This window comes from Artemia franciscana, chromosome 20 (genome assembly GCF_032884065.1).
Source record: "Artemia franciscana chromosome 20, ASM3288406v1, whole genome shotgun sequence".
Classification (NCBI taxonomy): Eukaryota; Metazoa; Arthropoda; class Branchiopoda; order Anostraca; family Artemiidae; genus Artemia; species Artemia franciscana.
Window position 1 is genome coordinate 21,742,827 of NC_088882.1, and position 27,288 is coordinate 21,770,114.

General features: G+C 35.3%; 1 protein-coding gene across 1 annotated transcript in view; it reads left to right on the top strand.

The window, feature by feature from the left end:
• Positions 1–27,288, top strand: part of LOC136040022 (voltage-dependent T-type calcium channel subunit alpha-1H-like) — a 351,811-nt gene that overhangs the window by 77,392 nt on the left and 247,131 nt on the right. The window contains exons 5-6 of the mRNA XM_065724088.1: positions 22,715–22,892; positions 26,460–26,501. Of these exons, the coding sequence (XP_065580160.1) occupies positions 22,715–22,892; positions 26,460–26,501 (220 nt within the window). The remainder of the gene's footprint in view (positions 1–22,714; positions 22,893–26,459; positions 26,502–27,288) is intronic.

Here is a 27,288-nt window from a genome sequence, read left to right on the forward strand (position 1 = left end):
AAAAAAGTAGAATGAGGCAGAAAAGGAGACACATCAGTGAAACATAGACTCAAGGTCAATTTTCTTGGGTTTTCAAGAGCAGGGACGTCGTTTGGGAGAGGAGGGTCCAGAGGGGGGGGGCAGTTGCTTCCAATAATATGGAAAATAAATTATTGTATATCCCATGCCCCTTGACCATCCGGATATGGACCCCTTTTGCTCCCTCCCCTCCAATAAAATGATTGAGATTCGCCCCTGTTCCTGAGAGGGAATGAAAACCTTCAATCAAGAGTTTTCAACCATATTGATTCCAATGGTTGCACTTTTAATCTCCATCCGACGCCATTTTTCAACCTCTTTTTCAGAAATTTGCAAAACTTGTTTTCAGCATAAATTTGGGCTATGTGATGTAACTAAATAATATAATAATAATATTTATTATTATTCAATCGTGTTTAAATGTGAAGTTTTTGTCGCTAGAAAACTTGAAAACTTTTATTGCTTTTAACCTTGTGATTGCTACGGGCCTTTGTTCCCTCTTTACGTGGCTGCAGCTGCATATGCAAATATGATATACCATCTTCTAGTCTTTGAAACATTTTATCCGTTCATAAGTTTTGATAGGTAAAGAAATGATTTTTTAATGCTTATAACCGGGCATGACCTCCTCAAGTGGTTGTTCGTCAGCTTTGAGAAATACCTTGACTTTCTAGCTGAAGACAGTATATATGAAAAGGAATTGCAAAAAAATAGAAAATGCAAAATTAAATGATTCAGTAGCAAACGTCATGGGTAGTTGCAGAGGCGCCATTTGGGTGGGGCAGGGGTGGGCAAATGCCCACTACCGATTTTCCAGGGGGCCCAAGCTTCCACCAAAAAGGGTCCTTTGCCGGTCATAATAATAACACTATTTGATATTAACCATTGTAAACTTTGAAAGCAAGTTAGATACATAATCTAATTCTCAAGTTCTGTCAAATACCCGTTTCCTAGATGATTATATTAATATTCTAAATTCTGAATATTTGCAGTAATTCCTCTAAGTTGATAGACTAAAATAGGTCAGTTCCTGACCTATCATTTCTTGATGGAATCATTCCATGTTATCTTCCAATTGCACTACATAGAAGTAATTACGCGAGTGACGAAATCGCTGTCTCAGCAACTCCATGCCGTCGCCATCGACTTGGTTATTTCTCGATCGCGCACCCTGATTCAGGCCACAAGAAGCAAACTCACCGACCTGCGTTCAGATGCTTCATTTGTATCGCTTTTCAAGAAGGCTAAAGAGTTTGCAACAGAGCTCGAAATTGAAGTACCTGCTGTGAATGGACCCGCGACTAGAACTTTCTCTGTTGGTCAGAAAGGACGACATTAAAGAACTCAAAAGATCACCAAGCATCGGAAACAATTTGTGACTACTTTGACGCTAGGAAAGAATTTCATCGAATCTGGAAATTAGACTACTGCTTTGGCGGATGAAATGAAGCAAGAATACTTCAAAACTTTTGACCATCTACTAGCCGAACTTGACAATTCACAGATAACTTGCCAGTGCTGAGTACGCTCGAAGCCTTGGATCCAAGCTCAACCAAGTTTATGGACACAGAGCTGCTCAACCTTTTCTCTTCTCTTTACCACGAGCTGGATATCGACAGCATTCTTCTTGAATCTCAAGCTGGTATTGCCAAGCGTTTCTTGCCCAATGAGGAGAAAAAGCCGGAAAACTTCCTAGACATTGTCGACCATCTTCAGGCATTACCAGTGGCTTACTCAGAAGTAATTAAAGTACTTCGTATTGCTGCCACACTTCCTGAGACAACAGCGAGCAATGAGCGTTTGTTTTCTAGCCTAGAAATAGTGAAAAACTACCCGCGGTCTACAACAGGAGATGATCGTCTCAGTCACCTCCTTTTGATATTTGCAGAGAAGGATTTAGTAAAAAATTTGGACTACAACCAGCTTGTTGACGATTTTGCAAATATGAAAGCTCGGCGGTTCCCCTTGTTACCTTGAATGTTGTTATATAAATTTTTTTCTTGTTATGCTTTTCCTTTTTATAAATATATTTGATCTGGAAGATTTCTGCTGAAGGGACACTAAGATTTTTGTTACAACCCTCAGCATAACAATAAAGGTTACTTTCACCGATGTATTTTTTGCTTAAATAAGAAACTCGCTAAGGAATGCCAGCCTGTAGTCTGGTTGAATTTTCCACTTTCAGTTTAATCACTTAACCTCGTTGATTGTATTCTTCGTTATTATAATTAATCTTAGAGGTCAGTGTGGCTGAGTTCCACATTTGGTTACAGTACATTTCCAAGCAACACACGGGTGCTGAAAATGCATTTTTACTTAGAATATTTGATTAATGTGCTGACAAAACCCGGATTTTTCTAATGTGCAAATAAATTGCCCAAATTATACAAGTCCAATGCATTCTGTCATCCGTCATTTGTCTTTGTCCCCATGAAACTGTTTAATTTTAGATCTTATATTAAGCAAACTTCTCGAGTGTGTTCTAGATTGTACGGGAGTACCCTAATTTGCTTAGAGCGGTTTCCTCCATAGATTGAAAATCAAAAGCTCTGAGAATTCAAAATCCTTTTATTATCCAGAGATCGTCAAAACCAGAGACAAGTTTGTATCTATTACCTTCGTAAAACCATCAAAATTCATATCTTCAGAAACATTTTTAGCTTGTGGCTCTATCCATGAAAAAGCAACTTAAAAATTCGTAACCAAAATGTACATTCCATTCAAATGTAGCTGTATTCTTTTCTCTTAGACCAGATCAAATTTGTTTGCGCTCACATCTGTGGATATAATCTATTGAAATAACCATTCTTTTTCTGACCTGGTTTACTTTCTAGAGAGTTTGCCAGAGACAGATATCCATCAACATTGTCACGTGAAAAATTGCACTTGCGGTGATTTGGAGACATTTTTGAAAAGTTACTTCAAATGGCCTCTATGGGTTAAAGTAACATAGAAATTAGATCAGGGAATTAGTATATTTGGCATTAATATTTGGGCAATAAGAGGATATATACAAATCGGGAATGAATAATCCTTATGTTTAAAAGGAATGACAAAAAAGCTGTTTGGCATATAATATGTCGGACAACAAGATGATATATTTCGTTACCATCACTCAAGCTATAAAGTTGTAATTAATTTTGTGACTTCGCCTTACGAAACTATGTGTGTCTAAGAAATTCCTTAAAAGTATAGCTTGCATCAAATAGTTTTTGGTAACGGACTAAAGGAGCAACTCGGCCTAATAGTAATCGAAACTCTAAGAACGGAATTTTGATAAAGATTGATGCATCAAATGAATGAAGTTTTATGCAGATGACACATATATAAATTTTACTTAATTTAATGTTAGAAATCAAAAGAAACAAGCTTAAGAAAGTTTGTCAGATTTTTGAAAAAGGTAGAAAACCAAAAAGGCAAACGATGTTAATGAAAATCGTACCTTCAGATTCAGCATATTAAAGAACACTACGTCAGATGTTTCAAGTTCCTATCTACAAAATGTGCAATTTTGTATTTTTTGTTTGGGGAAAGATCGTAGATGCGTGTGTGCTTGTTTACTTGGTTTGTTTTTTCCCCAGGGGCGATCGTATAGCGCCTATGTCCTGAAAGATCAGGAGACAGATCATTTAAATGAAAATCAAAAGTTCTTGGGCTCCTGTTAAGTAACCAAAACTATGACTTTGGGGATGAAAAAACCTCCTACAGCTACCGGGGGAAGGGCTGAAAATTGTGCATTTTGCCCATTGTTTATATATAGTATTTGTCATTGGGAAATATGCAGTATTTCTTAGGGGGCGGGGAAGAATTCTCACAGAAGTGGCATATATTTCCATGGGGATAATTTTTCGTTGGGAAAACGTTTTCCAGGGAGAATTTTCAAATGAAAATTTTACGTAGGAGGGGGAGGGAATTTCTGGGCATGGTATGAAAAAACAGTCAGAAATCTAATAAGAAAAAATCTATTTTTCATACGAAAGCAAGGAACGAAATTGAAACTTAAAAATAACAGGAATTATTTTTCATACATGAGGGGGGGCTGCCCCTTCCTCTACCCTTACTCTTTACGCTAAAGTCAGACTTTTTGTCACAACTCTTTAATAGAGACTACTCAAACACAGGGGTAGCTGAATTTGAATGCGAAGTGTTTCTTAAAATTTTGAGACTTTAACGGAAAGAGCGAGGGTTAAGAAAATGGCAGCCGCAATAACACACGGAACAGTTTCCGTTCATTTTTAAGTTTTAATGTTGCTTCTTATTTTAAGTTAAAAAGACGAACTTTTTGCGTATTTTATCTCGTAAAATATGAGCTGAAATTAGTCGTCATTTAAATTAGCAAACTAATTGCAATGAGGACAAATAGTCATTGCCCAGTGGAGGGGAAACACCCAATGGTTGGCTGGATGGCAGCTCTGCTCGAATTTAAGGCTTACCGAATGTAACATTAAAAACGAGGAGAAATTTTATAAAAACAAGTTTTGCCAAATGAAAGTTAAGAGCTATATTAAAAAACTGAACTGAATATAATTAATACTGTTTAGGATTGAGTTGTCACCCCATCCTCCAGCCACCCATTCCTTACGCTAACGCTTCGAATTTTTCAACCAATGCTTCAAGAACAGATGCTCAAATAGAAGAGTAATGTGGTAAAAGTTTATTTATTTTTCACAGAGCCTTGAGAATGGATAGGTTTATTTTTTCCCATTTGCTTTAAACAATAAAACTTTTAGTTTAAGTGTCTTAGAAGGGAAGTAGCAATTAAAACATCTGCAATTACTAACTTGGTATATCTTTTGCACTCCAAAACGATTTCAGTTAGCTGCTATTTACGACTTAATAGAAGCAGAGGGGGGAATAGTCTTTTCAAATCTACGATCATTTCTATTCATTTTGTGTTCCAATACCACTGTTTACTTTCAAACAACTTATTTTTATTTGGTACTTACGGGTAATTAAATAAATTTTTTTTTCAATTGAAAGTAAGGAGTAACATTAGATTTAAAATGAGCAGAAATTATTACATATATTATGGGGGCTGCCAAAACTTTACTCTTTACAGTAGAGTTTTTTAGTACTTTAATAAAAAGCTTCCGATTGTTCTAACTAAACGAACAGTGTTTCGGGAGTAGTTCTTGTAGAATTGGGACAGAATTCAAACTTTACGTAAAGAGTGAGGTGTTGGCTACACCTCTAAGGATAAACGCTCCTCCCCAAAGATTTATTCTCTAGACAGTTCAATCCCGGTAAAAATTTACCCCAGACAATTACCCTTAATGTCTCAACGCGTAAAATTTTGGGAAAAAAGGCGTTGGAGGGGGCCTAGTTGCCCTCCAATTTTTGGTCACTTAAAATCAACACTAGAACTTTTAATTTTCGTTCAAATGGGCTCTTTCACAATATTCTAAGATCATTGGGTAGATACGATCGCCCCTGGAAAAAAATAAAATAAACAAGCATCTGTAATCTTTCTTCTGGCAAAAAATACAAAATTCATCATTTTCTTAGATAGGAGCGTTACCTCTACAGTAGGATTCTCTGATACGCTGTATACAATGGTGTGATTTTGATTACGATTCTATGACTCTTAGAGGTTTCCACCCCTTTTTCGAAAATCAGGCAAATTTTCTCAGGCTCGTAACGTTTGACGAGTAAAACTAAACCTAATGAAACTTACACATTTAAAATCATTATAATAATTCGAATCCTTTTGATATATCTACTGGTAATAAAACTCTGTTTTTTAGAGTTTCGATTACTATTGAGCCGGGTCGTTCCTTGCTTACAGTTCTTTACCGCGAATTGTTTGATTGTATTTCAAGCACTTGACTACAAGCTCTGATCAAACGGCAAGTCATAACGAATTGTAAGTAAGAACCAACGCGGCTCAATAGTAACCGAAATTCTGAAAACTAAATTACTATGTCAGTAGATATGTCAAATCAATCGGCTTATTAAAGTGATTTCAAATATGCAAGACTCATTCATTTTAGTGTTATCCATCAGCGGTTACAAGCCTGAGAAAAAATGGTTGCTTAACAAAAAGGGAAACGCCCCTAAAAGTTTAAGAATCTTAATAAAAATCAATGTCATATTCAGCGTATCAGACAACCCTAATGTAGAGGTTTCAAGCTCCTATCTCCAAACATGGGGAATTTTGTTTTGTTTTTTTTTTTCGCCAGAAGAAAGATCACGAATGCGTGTTTATTTGCTTTTTGTTCTAGGGTGAACGAACCAAACCAATGGCCCTAGAATATTGGGAGAAGGCCCATTCAAAAGGAAATCGAAAATTTCTAGTGTCCTTTTTAAGTGACCGAAAAGACTGAAGGGCAACTACCTCCCTTCCACGCCCCTTTTTCCCAAAAATCGCCCGATTAAAATTTTGAGATATCTATTTTGTTCAGCATAATTAAAAGGTCCAAAAACTATGCCTTTGGAGATGATTTGACCCCCACAGCCCCTGGAGATAGGTCTTTAAGTTGCAAAATTTGTCCATTGTTTACGTATAGTATTTGTTATTTGGAAGTATACAGATATTTTTTGGAGCGAGGGATTTGGGGCTTGGCGCTGGTTTCCATGGTGAAAATTTTTCGTTGGGAGGGATATTTTCGGGGATGAGCTTTCCAGGGAAAATCTTACACCAAGGGGATTTGACAGAATTCCCATAGGAAATTCTTTTTGTGTCTCACTTTCTCTTTGCCAACTCAATTTTGCATGTGGAGATGTTCTGGTGGAATAGTCAGCGGAAAATTTTCTGCGGGTTTGAACCTCCAGGAAAAAATTTCCACGGAAGGGGGATTTTCGTAATGATTAGAAAAACGATTAGAAATTAAAGTCTTTTTCAAATAAAATATGCCAAGGAAAATTTTTCAGGCTTAGTCGCCCGCAAGAAATTCTACAGAGGGGGGGGGATTTTCATTGAGGATGAAATTGCCAGGACAGACTGTTAAGGGGGGATGAATTTTACGTGTGAAAAACTTTCCACTGAAGAGTTCTCCGTAAGAGTTTAGTAAGAATTGGAAGCTTTTTCTATAGCCATAAAGACCAAGGTAATGAAGAGGGGGTTAACCCCTTCATGTTCAGAATAATTTCTTCTCGTTTTGAGTTTTAATGTTGGTCGTTACATTCAGTTGAAAAAACTTGTTTTTTTGTTATTTTTTTTAATCAGAATCAAACAAGGTTATCGAAATATGTACTTATATTTAATGTATTTAATTTAAGACGGTTGTTTAATTACTTCAGACTACTCTGAGTGCTCACAGGATCACACATGAAATTTTTTTTTAACTTTTATATCTCACAGCTTCGAGAATAAATTGGGTCATTCAGATCTTTTTGTTTTAAACAATAGCGTTTCTAGGTCGGATATCGCAAAAGGTATGAGAGTAAAACATCAATGAAAACAACTTACAAAAACCAAGTGGCAGTATTTTTTAAAAACTAAAATAGTTTCCGGAACAAACTAGTTGAACTTTAGTGTACAGAGTGGTGGAATAAGGTGAGTGGTAGTTCCCCTGTTCAGGGTGGTAAGAGTAGTCCACAAATATCATTCGATTTACCTGTCATTCCCGTATTTTTGGACAATAATTCTCAAAAAATTGGTGGCAGATCCAGCATTCCTATAAACTTGGATGGGACTTTCAGATTCAGAACAGCATTCTCATCCCTTTCGAATCGATCTCGCTTTTTCGGAGCATGCTTGTATTTCTAAAAAAATTCTCAAAAGTTTTTGACAGTCCCTGCCTTACTCTCTTCCCCTACGTGATCACCTGACCCTAGACTACAAACAAAAATTAGCTGGTTTTGCGTGTTTGTAATTTTTTTGATGAGGGGGCTTTCTCATCAACAGGTGGTTCATAAGGCAAAATAATGAAAATATTAAATAAAACAACACAAAAAGTAACAAACTTTAGTATACACCTTAGGACCATACCTTGAACCATTAGGGGGGGGGGCAGCAATTACTACGACGTATTATTTTCTATGGGAAGGTAGTGAAGGGGGGATCAAACGGTATTCCAGTTGAATATTTAATCCAGTGATATGCAACAGGTGTTCCATCTTCTGCTTACATACGTCTACGGCTCATACTTATATATACGTATACGTCAAAACATTCAAAGAACTAAATGGCTGAACACACAGGTAAAATTAGTATTGTAAAAAGAAGCATTTTCATTCTATCTAAAGGCTTAGTATGAATGGAAAATATTAAATAACAGAGAAAAATAACAAATCTATGTATATTTATTTACCAAAAAACTGAAATTAAAATTTCACGAGAATGTTGCTTTTATTGTAAGGGTCACGTTTAAGTTTTAAAGAATGCTAGCTTTACCACTTTTACCACTCTTTCGCCTTAACTTTTTTTGAAAATAATAGTTTTTTTTTATTGTAATTCGAGACATTGGGAAGAATTTTATAAGGATTGTTATTGTATTTTAAATGGCTTTTTTAAATAACTGAGAAAATCTTAGCCAAAGGAGTTGGTGAGGGGTAAGGGCGTTGACCGATTGGGAGAAGCTATGGTCTCCCAATAATATAAGATAATCATTGTTCGTTCTAATCTTTGATGTCCCTCTTTTTTTACTTGAATAGCCTGAAAAAAACGAAACTTAAAAATTTGTAGTGAAAAATGAAATTTGGAAACGAAACATTTGAACTTGTAAAAAACTGTTGAATTTAGATCAATGAAAAGGGTTGTTTTTTGTATGTGAAAATAAAGCTATTTTTTAATACGAAAAAATTGATATTGAGTCTAATATTTTTTATATTTTTCCAAATTTGACAGAGAAAGGCCAACAACAACATACAACAAAATCTAACTCTAAACCATGAAAAATATAAATAATGCTTATTTTTGAAGGCCGCATTGCTCAAACCTCTTTTTTCATGTAAACTTTCTTAACACAGGACGGCCGATGTAAAGGCTCCACAAATAAACAATTACAACGACGCCAATTGGAATGAACGGGAAAGAGTTTCTTAGGAACTTTATTTCCAACTTAAAAATTGGTTCTTTTAAGTCCCTCCCGACGGCCAAACCAGAAGGAATTAAAAAGAACTTAATTTCTTTACATGAATTAAATAAAAAAACGAGTTTTTTTTAACTGAAAGTAAGGAGCGACATTAAAACTTAAAACGCACAGAAATTACTTCGTATATGAAAGAGGCTGCTTCCTCAACAACGCCCCGCTCTTTACGCTAAAGTTTGACTCTTTCTCTCAATTCTTCTTTTTAAAACAGTAAAAACTTTAGCGTAAAGAGCGGGGTGTTGATGAGGAAGCAGCCTCTTTCATATACGAAGTAATTTCTGTGCGTTTTAAGTTTTAATGTCGCTCCTTACTTTCAGTTAAAAAAACTCGTTTTTTTTTATTTAATTTCTGAACGTTTTTGAATCAATGCATGTTTTGATTTTGGCTCTCCGCAGAGGAATAATCAAAACAAAATTTGCATATTTTTTTTTTGGGGGGGCTAAATGGCTTTCTCATAATTTTGATCGAATGATTTTGAGAAAAAAAGAGCGGGGGCAAAGCCTAGTTACCCTCCGATTTTTTGGTTAGTTAAAAAGGCAACTAGAACTTTTGATTTTTTACGAATCTTTTTATTGGTAAAAGATTTACGTAACTTATAAATTAGCTTACGTAAAGAACTTTTGTATTCTCATGTTTTTATTACATATATGAGGGGATTCGCCCCATCGTCAGTACCTCGCTCTTTACACTAAAGCTTAAATTTTATCCCAATTCATTAAGAATGACCCCTGAATCACAAAAGCCGTAGAATAAATAGTTGAAATTACTAAAAATACTTTAGCGTAAAGAGCTAGGTATCATAAGGAGGTGAGCCCCTTATATGGGTAATAATTTCTGTTTGTTTTAAGTTTTATTGCTGTTCCTTACTTCCAGCTGAAAAAGCTTTTTCACATTTATTTTTAAATTTTTTTTTTTAAATAATGCTAGTAAATCCTGCTCTCCCTTCATGGAAGTTTTCTTCTCTCATGACAAATTCTCGTTGGAAAGTTTCCCCAGCATATCCTTCTCTTCTCAACCCCTCCACCCAACCAAAAAAATCCTCCTGAAAACGCCTGTATACTTCCCAATAACCATTACTATATGTAAGCACAGGTCAAAGTTTGCAATTTGTTGCTACTCCCACGGGGACTGTGGGGGAGTAAGTCGTCCCCAAAGACATAGTTATAAGGTTTTTCGACTACGCTGAATAAAATGGCTATCTCAGAATTTTGATCCGTTGACTTTGGGAAAATAATTAGCGTGGGAAGGGGCCTAGGTGCCCTCCAATTTTTTTGGTCACTTAAAAAGGGCACTAGAAGTTTTCATTTCCGTTAGAATGAGCCCTCTTGCAACATTCTAGGACAACTGGGTCGATACGATCACCCCTGGGAAAAAAAAAACAAAAAAACAAAAAAACAAATAAACACGCATCCGTGATCTGCCTTATGATCTGATAAACTCGCTCCTTACTACAGTTCGTTACCACGAACTGTTTGATATGTCAATTCAAAGGTTGATTATTTTTGACAGGATAGTGTTGAGGTAATCCAGCATTTAAAAATATTCCACAGGCTACAAAGAACCAAAATTTATATTTCTGGTCCAACAATTAACCAATGTCATAATGACAAAATTTAACTCAAGGCAATAATAAATCAGTCACAACCCTCCAGTCGAAACAAAACAACATTCAGGGAAATATGCGAACATGTATTGATATTCTTTTTGGAAGTATTAATAATTTTTGATTCGTTGAACTTCAGGAAAAAAAAATTCTAAACATATTTTTTTTCGTGTAATGTGCAAATTTTGTTCTGGTCTTCAGAAGGGATAGGGGGGGGGGGGCGTGAGTCCTAATCCTCTTAATTTCTGTTCGTTTTGAATTTTACCTAATTATCTGTTCTAATTTCCGCTGGTTTTTTTGTTGATGGAGATTTATGGTAGTTTTACGCTTGAAAAATTATTTGACTTTATATCTGGTCATCTTGGGTTTAATGTAGCTATTTATTTTTCTTTAAAAAAAACTTGTTTTGAAAAAGTTTTCAAAATCAATTTCTGTTTATTTTTTTTTTTCAATTGACATAGTCTTATTTTTTAGATATTTAAAGAATATTCCAGTCTTTTTCGGTTTTTAAAATAGTTCATGGTAACGAACAGTAAGGATCGACTCGGCTCAATAGTAACAAAACTCTAAAAAACAGAATTGTATTAATAATAGATATATCAAAACAATCAATTTTGTATGGTCATTCTGAAGATATAAAATTCATTGAATTTAACATTAATCATCAAAGCCACGAGCCTGAGGAAATTCGCCTCATTTTTGAAAATGGAAGCTAACACCTTAAGAGTCAAGAGATCTTAATGAAAATCACACCGTCAGATTTAGAACGTTAGAGAACCTTATGGTAGGGGTTTAAAGCTCCTATTTAAAAAAAAAAAAAGATTTTTTGTTATTTTTTCCAAGGTTGACCGTGTTGAACCAACGGTCCTAGAGGATCATGACAAGCCTCATTCAAACGAAATGAAAAATTCTAGTGCCCTCTTTGCGTGAATAAATTGATTGGAGGTAAGCTAACATCCCTCCCATACTCCCCTTTTCTCTAAGGCATCCGATGAAAATTTTTAGATAACCAGTTAATAGTTAAAAGGTCAAGTAACGATGCTTTTGAGGATGACATGACATCCGATTGTTAAAAAATTTCCCTATGGCTCACACATAGTATTTGTTTTATTTGACTCTTTCTCACAACTCTACTTTTTAAAACAATATAAAACTTTAGCGTAAAGAGCGAGGCGTTGAGGAGGGGTCAGCCCCTTTCACATACGGAATAATTTCTGTTTGTTTCAAGTTTTAATGTCGCTCCTTACTTACAGTTAAAAAAAACTTGTTTTTCTAATTTAATTTTTGAACATTTTTGAATTAATGCATGTTTTGATTTTTTGGCTCACCCCACATGAATAGTTAAAACGAAATTCAATTTTTTTTTTTGCCAAATGGCTATCTAATGGTTTTGATCAAACGATTTTGACAAAAAAAGGAGGAGGGCGAGGAGGCCTAGCTGCCCTCCAATTTTTGGCTGCTTAAAAATGCAACTAGATTTTTTATTTTTTACGAACGTTTTTTGTTAGTAATAAACATATGTACCTTACGAATTCGCATCACTTCACTTCGCACACCATAGGCCAGAGCCTATGGTGTGCGAAGTGAAGTGGAGTTATGTAGTCTATGTCAGAGAGGAGTATCTGAAGTTGTGCAGCCAAGCTTTCGTTTCATCAAACCATGTTTCTGCTTTCGAGTGGAAAGCTCCATTCTAACAGGCAAGCAGGCAGGCACCACTTTCAAATTGAAGATGGACTAAAATTATATAAGTGTTAAATATATGCGGCAGTTACCCGGCCCCACAGCCAATATATCTTCTTTGAGTGATAAATAGAAAAATTTACAGAAGCAAAAATGCGGTATTTTCCCACGGGTCCGAAAGCGCTGCCGTGATTTCGGCTGGGTTTATCATTTGTTTTTTTTTCGGACTTGGGATTGAGGTAGAGAAATGTTATCAGATATACCTCTTAAAACTTTAAAAGTTATGTCATTGCTAAAGCAATTGGAGCTTATTTTTTGCTCCTTTCTAAGTGGTGAGGTTAGAAAGTTGGCCTATGGCAATAAAAAAAAAAAAAAAAAAAAAAAAAAAAAAAAAAAAAAAAAAAAAATCAACTTTGAACTAAGACAGATAGAATTTTTTTGGACGGCAATCGATAGCTCTTGATGAGCTGATTAAAGTATATGCCATCCATTTTTTGGTACAGAAATTCCTTCATGAGATATACTAGTTTGAAAGTTTCAAGGGGTTGACAACTTCAGTAGTAGGGTACACACTGATACCAAAAATAAGCCGATACCAATTGTGAGACATGTAGGGGACTTGTAAGGAAAGGTCGGCTGTTAGCTTATAATCATCTTTGGCAGTGAGGGGTTTGCAAATTTTGCTATTTGGTGTACCTATTATTTGTTTCCAGTGTATTTGATGGTAAGATCGAGTTGATTCCAGTGGTAAGACATGTAGGGGACTTGTAAGTAATAATCGTCTGTTAGGCTACAATCATCTTTAGTGAAGAGGGGTTTGTAACTTTTGCTAGTTGGTGTAGCCTACCCATACTCACTGTAACCTAGAATTAAGTGTTTACGCAACGGGTACAAACGATTACGTAAAACAACGAGGCAGTTTCGTAATAATTAATAGAGTGTCATCTATGGTATTTTGATCCTGAAAAGTTACGGGTAGTTTTATAATACCAACTAGATTATATAAGATATTGTTCCAAGTTTTCATCCGTCACGATGTCTACGATTGAAAAGGATAAAGTTCAACTGGCTGCAAACTCAATTTAGTCCCTTCTTTCGATACTATTTTGTTGTTGTTTTTTTCAACGCTGAGGAATAGCCTTTGATCATGTGATTACTGATCGATAGCGAAGAAACAAAGCCAAAGTGTTGCTCTCGCAACGCTTTAGCCGGCGAAGCCGGACAAAGGTTGCCGCAACACTTCACGTTGCTCAGGCAACGTAGGTCTAGCTTAAGTTGCGGTTGATTTCGATTGCCTCGCGGACAGTTTTTTTATTCCTAGGTCATTGCTAATTAGAATTTTTCGTCAAATAGAACATAATGGTTTGGATTTTCAAAAATATTATTGCTTAAAGATGAATCGAAAGATATGGAGTTATTTCTATATTTTAATGCTTTTTCAGTACTTTATTTGTGTTGCCTTAATCTTGTTCCTAAATTTTGGTGGGTTCGACCAATGTAATAATTTCCACAACTACATGGTATTTGATACACCCCTCTTAGACGAGTAACTGGGGTTTCATCCTTACCAGAATTGAGAAGATTCATTATACTTAAATTACTTGTGAATACAACAAGTAAATTGATTTTTAAACAAACTTTTTCAGTTTTGAAGTAATTTTCGGAATATAAGGTAGGTAAATCGTGCTTGTGGGTTTATTCGAATCGTTTTCTGGTGTAGGATTTAAGGCTTTAGAAGAATGCATATTTAATCTTTGAGCAATAACATTATTTATGAGAGAAATTGGGTACCCGTTGCCAAAAAGTATGTCTGTAATAAAAATTTAATTCTTTTTGAATATACGACTCTGAACAGATATTAAGTACTCTATCCACAAGAGATATTACCACACCTCTTTTAACCTGTGAGAATGGTTAAATTTCAAGTGAAGGTATCTATTATTATGCGTAGGTTTTCTGTAAACCGTAAAATCAAGTTTATTCACACTGCGTATTATCAATACATCTAAAAAAAGGTATTGTTCCATCTGTTTCGGTCTCTAGAGTGAATTGCAGGTTTCTATCGTAAGTATTTAAATGTTCTAGAAAACCTTTAAGTTCACTTTCGCCATAATTCCAAACATAATTCCATCCTTCACAGGTTAAAAGAGGTGTGGTAATATCTCTTGTGGATAGAGTACTTGATTGGGTGAATACACACTCAACCCTATGTACACAAAATTAATTATAGAAAATAATACAATTCAAAATAAAACAAAAAAGGAAAGAATAAAAACAAGCCCAATCCCAAAAGAACTATAAGATTAGCTGCAGAGAAGGCAAATTTCACAATAAGAAATTATTACAATTTTTCATAAATACAGTTAGTTCAATGAATGAACCTTTTTAGCTTGTAAAATGTTAGCTTTTATCACACAGTCTTGGCTGAACTTTTCGTTAAGAAGTAATGGTGCCAAGGCTATTTAAAAAAAAATGGATTTTTAGCTGAGAGCTTTTATTGTAAGTGTTTTATTGTTTAATAATTCTCTTTGCTGAAGACGGCCCTTAGATATAGGGCCGAAATATTCAAATAGCTTTTGTTGGTTCACTGTCTTGGGAAAGAAGTCCTCATTATTCTCTTTTCTGTGGTTGTAATACTTAAGCGTAAAGAACAAAGTATTGTGGAGGAGACGAACCCCCTTATATACGTAATATTTATGTTTTTTTAAGTTTTAATGCTGCTTATTACTTCCAGTTGAAAAAATATATTTATTTTCTCATTGTTTTTTTTTTTAAATAATCCTAGAAAATCCTGCACCCCCTTTTGGAAATTCTCTTCCCTTATGAAAAATTTCTCCATGGAAAGATCCTCCCACGTAACCACCTCCCCGTGACCCGTCCCCGCCCCAACGCGAAAAAGCCCCCCCTGAAAACGTCTGTACACTTCATGATTAACAAATACCATATGTAAACAATGGTCAAAGTTTGTAACTTGTAGTCCCTCCCCCGGGGTCTGGGGGGATTGAGTCATCCCCAAAGACATAGTTATTAGGTTTTTGATTAAGCTAAACAGATTAGCTATTTCAATATTTTAATAGGGTGACTTTGGGGGGAAATGTGCCTGGGAGGGGGCCTAGGTGCTCTCCAATTTTTTCGGTCTCTTAAAAGGGCACAAGAACTTTCAGTTTCCATCAGAATGAGCCGTCTTGCGACATTCTAGGACAACTGGGTCGATTCGATCAACCCCGAAAAAAAAAAAAAAAAAAAAAAAAAAAGCATTCGTGATCTGTCTTCTGGCAAAAAAAAAATACAAAATTCCAAATTTTTGTTGATAGAAGCTTGAAACTTCAACAGTAGGGTTCTCCGATACACGGAATCTGATGGTGTGATTTTCGTTAATATTCTATGACTTTTAAGGGGTGTTTCCCCCTATTTTCTAAAATAAGACAAATTTTCTCAGGCTCGTAACTTTTGATGGGTAAATATAAACTTGATAAAACTTATTTATTTAAAATCAACATTAAAATGCGATTCTTTTGGTGTAACTATTGGTATCAAAACTCCGTTTTTTAGAGTTTCAGTTACTATTGAGCCAGCTCGCTCCTTACTACAGTTCGTTACCACGAACTGTTTGATATTGACCAAGCAAAAGTTCATTGCTCCGAAAAGTGACCTTATGGGAGGACCTTGGTATATGACTACTATGGTATTCAGGTGATGCATTTTACAAACGACTCAGCTATCTGAACATTTCTAATGAAATAATAACCATACAAACCTAAAGCTGCAAGAGCGCTATGAATGGGCTTTGCCTATCCTATCGAAGCCCGTAGATGTTTTGTAGGACGCGGGTGGCATTTGTATAATAGGTTTTTTTCAAGTGTATTTATCTTACATATTATTCAGCATGCATTAGGTGTTTTTACTCCTCACAGGGAAATGGCATTCACCATCCCAAACCTGTGATTAACCTAATCAACGTTCTATGACCTTCTACCTACACAACTGATTATTTTTTCGGTAACTCCCAACCAATTGCCAATCTTAATCTCTGAAAACGAACAAGCAGCGCTTTGAAATATATTCCTGAGGTGAATATTTCGTATTACTTATTACACAGTCATTGTCAGTAGTTGTCCATTCTTCACAAGATGGTATAGACACCAAAGACGTATCCAGGGGGGACTACCAGGCTTGGTTCCCCTCCCATGATAGTTTTAGTCCGACTCATATAATAGTAATAAAAAGGCATATAAACAAATTTCTTGTGATTCTTAAAGTTTTTTTTTTACCCACCTCCTTCCCCCCGAAGAGAAATGTCTTCCCCAGAACAAAAATTTTGAATATGGCTTTAATATGCACTTTTTTTCAATTTTTTTCATGTCGTCTGAAAGACTTTTTTTCTGGTATCTGTATGAATTGCCTTCGTAAAAGAAAATAAATCAGAATCATAAGAATCAAAACTGTCTAGAATTACCTCGCGTGTCTCTTCCATAATTACCCACATGTTGCTGAGTTTTCGTTCTTATGGAAGATTTGCCTTTCCTGCGACGAAAATATGGATGAGTTTCCTCACAGATTGTTAGCTTTGCGGAGGGAATTTTCTACAAGAAGACTTGCCTAGTTTTACTTCCTTTCCTTTTTAATGAGGACTTATCAACTGACTTCCTGAGCTTTGCGCCAAACATTGATGTTGCATTTAATAGAGTTTGGCCGAACATAACTGTCGAGCAACAGGTACGGTGAAAGTAATAGGAAGAGGTTTAGCCATTTTCGTTTCCTCATACTACCTTTAATATGACTGAGCTGTTTTATTTTTCAAACTGTTCGGGGTAACGAACTGTCAGTAAGGAACGAGATAGCCCAACAGTAACTAGAACTCTAAAAACCGAATTTAGCATTCGGTACATCAAAAGAATTAGCTTTTTATGCTGATTCCAAATATACGAAATTTATTAAGTTTGGTGCTACCCATCAAAAGATACGAGACTGACAAAATTTATTTCATTTTCAAAAAATTGGGAAATTAACCGCAACATTTCCTGCAATTTTAATGAAAATTACTGCATCAGATTCAGTATATTAGAGAGCCCTACTTTAGAGGCTTCGAGCTCCTATCTATAACAATTCGGAGTTTAGTATTTTTCTCCAGAAGAAAGATCACGGATGCCTAGTTTTTTTTTCAGGGGTGATCGTGTAAAATCAATGTTTCTAGAGGATTGAGAGGAACTCATTCAAACGGAAATCGAAAGTTCTAGTGCCGTTTTAAAGTGACCAAAAAGATAGATTGGAGGACAACTACGCGCGCCCATATTTTCCACAAAGACACCTGACCAGATTTTTAAGATACTCTTTGGATTTAGCATAATTGAAAAGCCCAATAAATGTTTTTGGTGACAAAATGATCCTCCATAATCCCTAGGGAAACGGTTGAAAGCTACGTATTTTGCCCTTATTGTTCACATATAGAACAATATGTTATATGTTATATATAAAACAAAAAAACAATTGTTTTTTGAAAATATTTCTGTGTAATTTTCTGCCTGGAGGGAAGATTTTCCACGGGTATAATTTAAAGTAGGGAGTAATTTTTTAGAGAAACTTTCCAGGAAAAATTTTGATGTCCTGGTATGATTTGAAAAACGGTCAGAAATTAAGTCTAAAAGAAATCAAAGTTTTTGACCTGAAAGCAAGGAGCAACATTGACACTTAAAACGAACATAAACTATTATATATATGAGGAGGACTGCCCCTTCCTCAGCCCTCACTCTTTGTGCTGAATTTTAACTTTTTGGGTTCTAACTTTTTAGGAAAAATTATTCAAACACAATGTCCGTTAATTTTAATGTCCGTTAAAGACTTTACCTAAAGCGCGAGGGCTGATGAAGGGACAGACCCCCTCATAGATATAATAATTTCTGTTTGTTTTAAGATTTAATCTCGTTACTTCCTTTCAGTTTAAAATATCTTTTTTTCTAAATTTAATTTCCTTTAAAAGACGTGAGAAATTTTTCATTGGATCTATATAATAGTTTCTAACACCAAAGAGAGCACGTGATACATCATATTTTCCAAGTCTAGAGAAGAATGAAAGAAAGGTCTTAAAACTTTCTACTAGTATTCTCTATATATTTTCGTTCATTTTATCAAGAATAATAATCATAAATACGTGTCTTCAACTAATCTTCAATACGCGGAATTCAAACGGTAGCTGAAGCCTAAACGACTTGAAATCTTCATGGAGATTTTTCCTTTTTCTGGGTGGGGGAGGGTAAAAGAATGTTTATATTTGTGTCTGGGGAAAAGAGGCAAAATACTTTTACTCTGACGCTCACAACGGAAGGTCTACTTTATACCTGTCGTCTGAGAAAATTTGCAGCTTGTAATAACTACACCTACACCAAACCTACACCAACATCACACCAACACCAACACCCACCACTAAACCAGGTACTATTCGAGCTAGAGTCACTGAAAAATATTTTTATTCAATCATGGCCTGTTTATCCCTGCCTTAAATGAAGTAAATGTAGTGAATATGCAACAATGACAAACGTGTCAGATGTGTCCTATGGTTTTGCGTACGACGATATGCAAAAATATCACAAAGTAAATAAATATATTTATGGCTGGACCGAATGATGAATTGACAGTGAACAGAACTGGACCGAATACTTAATATTAAATGCAACCTGACATTCAAAAAATGCAAGGTACTTTTTTCAGAAACGTAAAAAAAAAGAACTTTTGTGGCTAAATTTTTACGAAAAATAATTAACTTTTGGCTTATACCTATTTCACATTGAAATGTTTAATCTTTTTCCCAAAAATTTACACTGGATTGAGGAGTCATAGAGCCATTTTGTGCCTCTAAAAACACAGAATGAAAATCCTTTAGTAATTCTGCTTCAAACAAGGCGCAAAATGTCAGCCTTTCTGCTAAGAAAAAAAGAAAAAGAAAAAAAGGGTGATGAGAGAGGTGAGAGGTGTCGGAGATGCAATTTGCCTCTTCCGTCCTCAAAATACGCTGATTAAACATCTTAGAATGATTCTGATTCAAACAAGATGCTGTATATGCTCCTCTTTACTGCGCACTTAGTGGCTAGGGGAAAGCTCTGGAGAAGGAGCCGGCTTGTCCTATTCCTCCCGCCTTGCAGATTGAAAATCGTTGCCTGATTCCGTTCACATAAGGCATATCATGTCTAATCTTCTGCTAACATTTTATTGTGGCAAGGGTACTAAAGAATGAGGGAGGACCCCTTGAAATTTCTTGGCTCTCTAGTTATGCATATTGAATGTTCATACGGGACTCCATCTCGAACGAGGCGCAACCCGGCTATTTTTTTTTGTTTTTGCTAAAAAGATGAGAGAAGCAGGAGGGCGGCGGGATGAATCCTAAGCCAACTCTACACCTCTGTGTATATAGATTGAAAATCATTACACGATTTGACTCAAGTAATAAGCTACATGGTCACTTTTCGGCTAAAACACAGTAGGTCGATAGGATTAGTTCATCTGGACCCTCGTCAATACTTCGCTCTTTACAATAAAGCTTGAATTTTGTCCCACTTCTTTAAGAATGACCCCTGAATCACAAAGGTCGTAGAATATATAGTTGAGATTACTGAAAATACTTTAGCGTAAAGAGTGAGGTATTGTGTAGGAGACGAAACCCTTTATATACGTAATAATTCTGTTCGTTTGAGGTTTTAATGCTGCTCCTTACTTCCAGCTGAAATAACTTTCTTTTATTTATTTTATCATTGTTTTATAAATAATGCTAGAAAATCATAAGCACCCTTCATGGAAATTCTTCCCTCATGATAAATTCCTCCATGGAAAGATCCTCCCACGTAACCCCTCCCACCGAACCACCCCCTCCCTCAACGCAAAAAAGTCCCCCTGAATACGTCTGTACACTTCCCAATTACCATTACTATATGTAAACAATGGTCAAAGCATGTAACTTGCAGCCCCTCCCCGGGGACTCTGGGGGATCAAGTCGTCCCCAAAGACATAGTTATTAGGTTTTTTGACTATGCTGACAAAATAGATATCTCAAAATTTTGAACCGGTGATTTTGGGAAGAAATGAGTGTGGGAAGGGGCCTAGGTGGCCTCTAATTTTTTTGGTCACTTATAAAGGACACTAGAATTTTATTTCTCTTAGAATGAACCCTCTTGCGACATTCTAGGACCACTTGGTCAATACGATCACACCTGAGAAAAAAATAAATAAATAAACACGCATCCGTGATCTGTCTTCTGGCAAAAATTTCCACATTTTTGTAGATGGGAGCTTGAAACTTCTAGAGTAATGTTCTCTGATACGCTAAATAAGTTGATATTACAATCGTTAAGATTCTTTTACTTTTACGGGATGTTTTCTCCCTATTTTCTAAAATAAGGCAAATTTTCTGAGGCTCATAGCTTTTAATGGGTAAGACTAAACTTGATGAAAATTATCTATTAAAAATCAGCATAAAAAAGCGATTCTTTTAAGGTATTTTTTTTTAATTTTGAGGTAAATTATTTGAAGTAAATTTTTTAAAGTTTCAGTTACTATTGAGCCGGGTCGCTCCTTACTACAGTTCGTTAGCACGAACTGTTTGATTTTAAGATTAAAATTCGTGGATTATGTTTTAAGCATGGTCTTATTCTTCTTGTTATTCTTTTGAAGGGGAGGGGAGTGTTTTTAACAGAAAGGAAAAGACAATTTTTTAAGTTTTAATTTCAGAGGTACACTTCCCGAGTGACATCTTGGCTATACCTTTGATTGGTAATCATTGTTTGTTACCAATACCTGCCCATTTTCCCCTTTTTGGCACATATTTTCAGAATTTCTTAATTACTATGAGGTGAGTAGGTCAAGCGAATATAGCTCACCGAGCATGTTTTCATGATTCTAATTCAAATTAAATAAAATAGTTTTTTTTTAAGTTAAAGTAAGGAGTAATATTGAAACTTAAACAAAAAGAAACCGTTACGTATATGAGGGTGGCTGCTCTCTCCTCAATTCCTTGCTTTTTGTGCTGAAGTATGGCTTTATATCCCAATTCTTTAAGATTGACTACAGAAACACAAGGGTCGTTGAAGTTTTTTTTAAAACACTGAAAATATGTAGTGTAAATAGCGAGGGGCTGAGGAAGGGACAGTATCCCTCATACACGGAATAATTTCTGTCCATTTTAAGTTTCAGTGTTGCTCCTTACGTTAGGTAAAAAAAAATACGTGTTTTTTATTTAATTTCTTATCGATTTTTCAAATTCAAGCCGAGAAAACACCCTCCCATCTCCGTGAAAATCTTCCCCCGGAAGGGACTCCCCCTCCACCTTACTAAAAATTCTCCCCGTTATAAATCGCCACAGTAGAAAATTCCACCCCGTCCAATAACAAATACTATATGTAAACAATGGGCAAATAGCATAGCGCATAGCCCTTTCCCCAGAGGCTTTGGTGGATCACCTAATCCCCAGAGGCATGACTATCGGACCTTTCAACTATGCTAAACCAAATACCTGTCTCCAAATTTGGATCGGATGTCTTCGGCGAAAAAAGGGGTGTGGGAGGGGTGTGGGAGGGGTCGGTTGTTTTTAAATCTTTTTATTCGCTTAAAAAAGGCACTATAACTTTTAATTGTCGCTAATATAAGCCCTCTCCTAATTTTCTAGGACCATTGGTTCGATCTAATCAACCCTAGAAAAAAAAAGAAAAAAAGGTAACACATAATGAAGCATCTGGGATCTTTCTTCCGGGAAAGAAATTTCAAAATTCCACACTTTTGTAGATAGGAGGTTGAAGCCTCTACAGTAGGGTTCTCTAATATACTAAATCTGATGATATGATTATCCTTATCACGAAGCTTGACTTTCGGGGAGTTTTCTCCTTTTCTCGAAAATCAGGCAAATTTTTTCAAACTCTTAGCTTTTCAAAGGGAAAAATTAAACTTAATGAATTTTATATATTTGTAATCAGCATAAAAAGTTAATTTTTTTGATGTGCTAATGATTATCAAAATTCATTTTTTTCAGTGTTTCTGTTACTATTGGGCCAAGTCCACTCCTCGCTTACTGTTTGTCATCACAAACTGTTTGAAAGAAAACAAACTGACCTTCATGGAGATAGCAGAAGTTGCTTAAGACCCAATACCTAGTGCAATAACTCCGTTATTAGATGTAGATAATTTTTCCAATTATAGATGACAGAAATCCGAAGATTTGGAGGGTTTTCCAGCCAAGAATTTCTGTAGAAGTACTTATTGGCTACGTGAAAAACCTGTAGACTTCCTTTAGACACTGTAGGGTCTATTTTTAGTCCATATACTTGGTAAAAATTGGTGTATCCATATAAAATTCAAATAAGCTGAAATACTGGCTTCAACTTACTTATATCTTATGTTTCAGGTATGCGAATTTTGGTAATGCTATTGTTGGATACGTTGCCTATGTTAGGAAACGTTTTGCTGTTGTGTTTCTTCGTGTTTTTCATTTTTGGAATTGTTGGAGTGCAACTTTGGGCTGGAATACTCCGACAAAGATGTTTCTTGAACCTCCCAGACGGTGTATCAACTCCTTCTTATTTGTAAGTTTTCCCTTTTTCGTGTTAATTTTTTTTTTTAGCTTAATATATTCACAGATATAATAATAATTTAAACTATCATTGACTGTCACGTTTAGCTACTTTGTTAAAAAAAATTTACGAACATCTTAATACTTACTTCCTTCTTATCAGCTTAAACTAATTAAATTTTTGTTTATAGGGTTTATATAGCCTTGTTAAGCACGGTATTTGTCCTGCTTTATTTAACAAATTGCAGTAGAGGTTTTTCGCAAAATTTTTCAAAAGCAAGATATACTGAAAATGTGTGGTTGAAAACCCGCGTTTTTGCATTGGTTGAACTGGTATATCTTCGTGTCTCTGCACTTTTCCCCCTGCCTTTAGTTGGTTACTGTAAAGTCACAGATTGTCTCTAATAGTCATGGCTGAGTGTCGTTTTTTAGCGATTTTGTGCTATAAGACAACACTTTTGACTCGAAGAGGATGAGTATATTACTGAACTAAAATCCAGGGCTCAGTTACTTCAGCTTTGTTAAAAAGCTATATATTGAATCACACAGCCTTTGAAGATATACTGCCACGTGCTGGCTGCCAATGCTTCAATTTGATAAGGTACGGTTTTAAATCTCAGAGTAAGCAATTTTGGAATTATTTTTTGTTTTTGAGTCGAAGCTTTTGCATAGTTTACATAATTGAGCAAAGTAAGTGGAGCCCATTAGTTCTTAGCGCAAGACAGGAAATATCTTTCTTATTTATTTCTTTATGCGACATTTGATACTTCTTTTCAGTCTAGAAAAATGAATATAGATTCAGAGCAGTGCAGAATACAGAGTCAGTGCAGTATGAATATATCGCACCGTTACAATAATGAAAATAGGATTGCTGTTGCCCAGAATATAGACTCAGTGCAATATAAGTATATTGCACAGGCATATTCATGAATAAAGTATTGGTGCAGCCAAGAATATAGACTCAGTGCAATATGAGTATATTGCACCGGTATAATAATGAATAAAGGATTGACGCAGCCCAGAATATAGACTCAGTGTAATATAAATATATTACACCGGTAAAATAATGAATATAGGATTGGTGCAGCCCAGAATACAGACTCAGTGAAATATGAATATATTGCACCGGTACACTAATGAATATAGCATTGGTGCAGACGATAATATCTGTGAATCGATATAACTACAAAATCTTTTCATACATTTAATTAAATTAAAATTGAAATTAAAACTGCAAAGTGTCTTCTCGGGTTTTGCAACTAAAACTGTTGAAATCTCAATTGTATAGATTTTTAGGGTAAAAGTATTTTCAAACAGTTCGTGGTAACGAACTGTGTAGTAAGGAGCGACCCGGCTCAATAGTAACCAAAACTCTAAAAAATGGAATTTTGATACCAATAGCTACATCAAAAGAATCGCATTTTAATGATGGTTTTAAATATGTAAGTTTCATCAAGTTTAGTCTTACCCATCAAAAGTTACGAGCCTGAGAAAATTTGCGTTATTTTAGAAAATAGGGGGAAACGCCCCCTAAAAGTCATAGAATCTTAACGAAAATCACATCATCAGATTCAGCGTATCAGAGAACCCTACTGTAGAAGTTTCGAGCTCCTATCTACAAAAATGTGCAATTTTGCATTTTTTGCCAGAAGGCAGATCACGGATGCGTGTTTATTTGTTTTTTTGTTTTTTTGTTTTTTTTTCCCCAGGGGTGATCGTATCGACCCAGTTGTCCTAGAATGTTGCAAGAGGGCTCATTCTAACGGAAATGAAAAGTTCTAGTGCCCTTTTTAAGTGACCAAAAAAATTGGAGGGCACCTAGGCCCCCTCCCACGCTAATTATTTTCCCAAAGTCAACGGATCAAAATTCTGAGATAGCCATTTTATTCAGCGTAGTCGGAAAACCTTATAACTATGTCTTTGGGGACGACTTACTCCCCCAGAGTCCCCGTGGGAGGGGCAACAAGTTACAAACTTTGACCTGTGCTTACATATAGTAATGGTTATTGGGAAGTATACAGGCGTTTTCAGGAGGATTTTTTTGGTTTGGGGGAGGGGTTGAGAAGAGGGGGATATGCTGGGGGAACTTTCCTTCGAGAATTTGTAATGGGAGAAGAAAATTTCCATGAAGGGAGAGCAGGATTTACTAGCATTATTTAAAAAAAAATAATTAAAAAATAAAAGTGAAAAAGCTTTTTCAGCTGGAAGTAAGGAACAGCAATAAAACTTAAAACAAACAGAAATTATTACCCATACGAGGGGCTCACCTCCTTCTAATACCTCGCTCTTTACGCTAAAGTATTTTCGGTAATTTCAACTACTTATTCTACGGCTTTTGTGATTCAGGGGGTCATTCTTAATGAATTGGGATAAAATTTAAGCTTTAGTGTAAAGAGCGAGGTACTGACGATGGGGCGAATCCCCTCATATATGTAATAAAAACATGAGAATACAAAAGTTCTTTACGTAAGCTAATTTATAAGTTACGTAAATCTTTTACCAATAAAAAGATTCGTAAAAAATTAAAAGTTCTAGTTGCCTTTTTAATTAACCAAAAAACCGGGGGGCAACTAGGCTTCGTCCCCCGCTCTTTTTTTCTCAAAATCATTCGATCAAAATTATGAGAAAGCCATTGAGCCAAAAAAAAAAAATATCCAAATTTCGTTTTGATTATTCTTCTGCGGAGAGCCAAAATCAAAACATGCATTGATTCAAAAACGTTCAGAAATTAAATAAAAAAAAACAAGTTTTTTCAACTGAAAGTAAGGAGTGACATCAAAACTTAAAACGCACAGAAATTACTTCGTATATGAAAGAGGCTGCTTCCTCATCAACGCCCCGCTCTTTACGCTAAAGTTTTTTACTGTTTTAGAAAGAAGAATTGAGAGAAAGAGTCAAACTTTAGCGTAAAGAGCGGGGCGTTGATGAGGAAGCAGCCTCTTTCATATACGAAGTAATTTCTGTGCGTTTTAAGTTTTGATGTCACTCCTTACTTTCAGTTGAAAAACCTTGTTTTTTTTTATTTAATTTAAACAAAGACACGGTGGTTGCTTGTTATATTTTTAAGATTTGAAAAACAAAGTATATTCGTTTCTGAGAGATCGTTAGATATTTTGATATAATTGATGTATAATCGATGTAGCTACTAAAACTTTTTATTGGTCTGAGACTATTCTAAAGGTCGAACAATGTTGTAGCTATACAAATTTTGATGATTTTTTCAATCTTACCAGTAAACCATCATGTTATAAGTTGTCGATTTTCTATATAGTAATAATGTATAGTTATTGTATAAATGGTGCATTTGGTAATAATTACTATACAAACAATACACAGTAATTTATTCCGTGCTTTTATTATTTTCATTTTGCTGGTATTAATAATAAGAATATTATCATTAAACCCATTTCAATTATACTGGTCAATATTACCTTGTTAATTTGATATTGCGATGAAATGGCTATTATCGTTAAAGCTAATTAAGACTGCAATAGTTGTTTATGCTAGTAATTCCTTAATTATCAGATTAATATTCTCATTTGAGAACTTGTCTCTTTAATTTTTTTTTTTTTACTTTCAGCCCTTTATCACCGTACTTTAGCGAAAAAGTTCGCTCAGCAGTGTAAGCAAATGAATTTTCGATATTTGTTAGCATGAATATGTTTCTAACGCCATCTTTACTAATGAACATTAACCCCTATTCAGCTGTGCAAGCATGATCTTACACCGTGTAGAGTCTCCTGTTTCACCCAACTTGACATAAAGAAACTAAGAAAATAGTTTCCTATCTCCCTCTTTAATTTCAATGTTCGATCTGGTTCTATCGCTTTTTGTTCGAAAAAACTAATTCGAAATTCGAAAGACAATAAAGGGGAAATGTCTTTTTTACTCTTTTAGTACCATAACCGATTAAAAGTGATGTATACCCCACGGAAAGAATGTTTACAAGGTAGATAACGAAATTCTAACAGTAGAGAACACGGCGAAATCAAGATGGTAAAAAAACACGAGCAAATTAGATATAAAAAGTGTTTTATTTTTATCATCCACCAGGACAAACTTGTAAAAAATTCTCAACTTGGTCAGAAAGTCAAAGTGACACTGTGCCGACCAAAAGATGACGAAGCTATCTGTTTGTTGAAGCAAACTAACATTCGTTTCTATAAGTTGTATGCACTAACCAATTTTCTTTCTTGACCAGGGATGCTCCGGATGGAAAACTTGCTGATTTTTATAAGCCAAGGCTATGGATATTCCCCGACAGGTCGTTTATTTTTTCTCTGTGTAGATGTAAAAGTTTCTAGAGATTTTAATTTTTAGATGACCATATGGTAGCTAGCTGTAATAATCGTCCCAAACTTAGTCACCACCATTTTTTGAAATGGTTTAAAAAATACAAATCAATCACT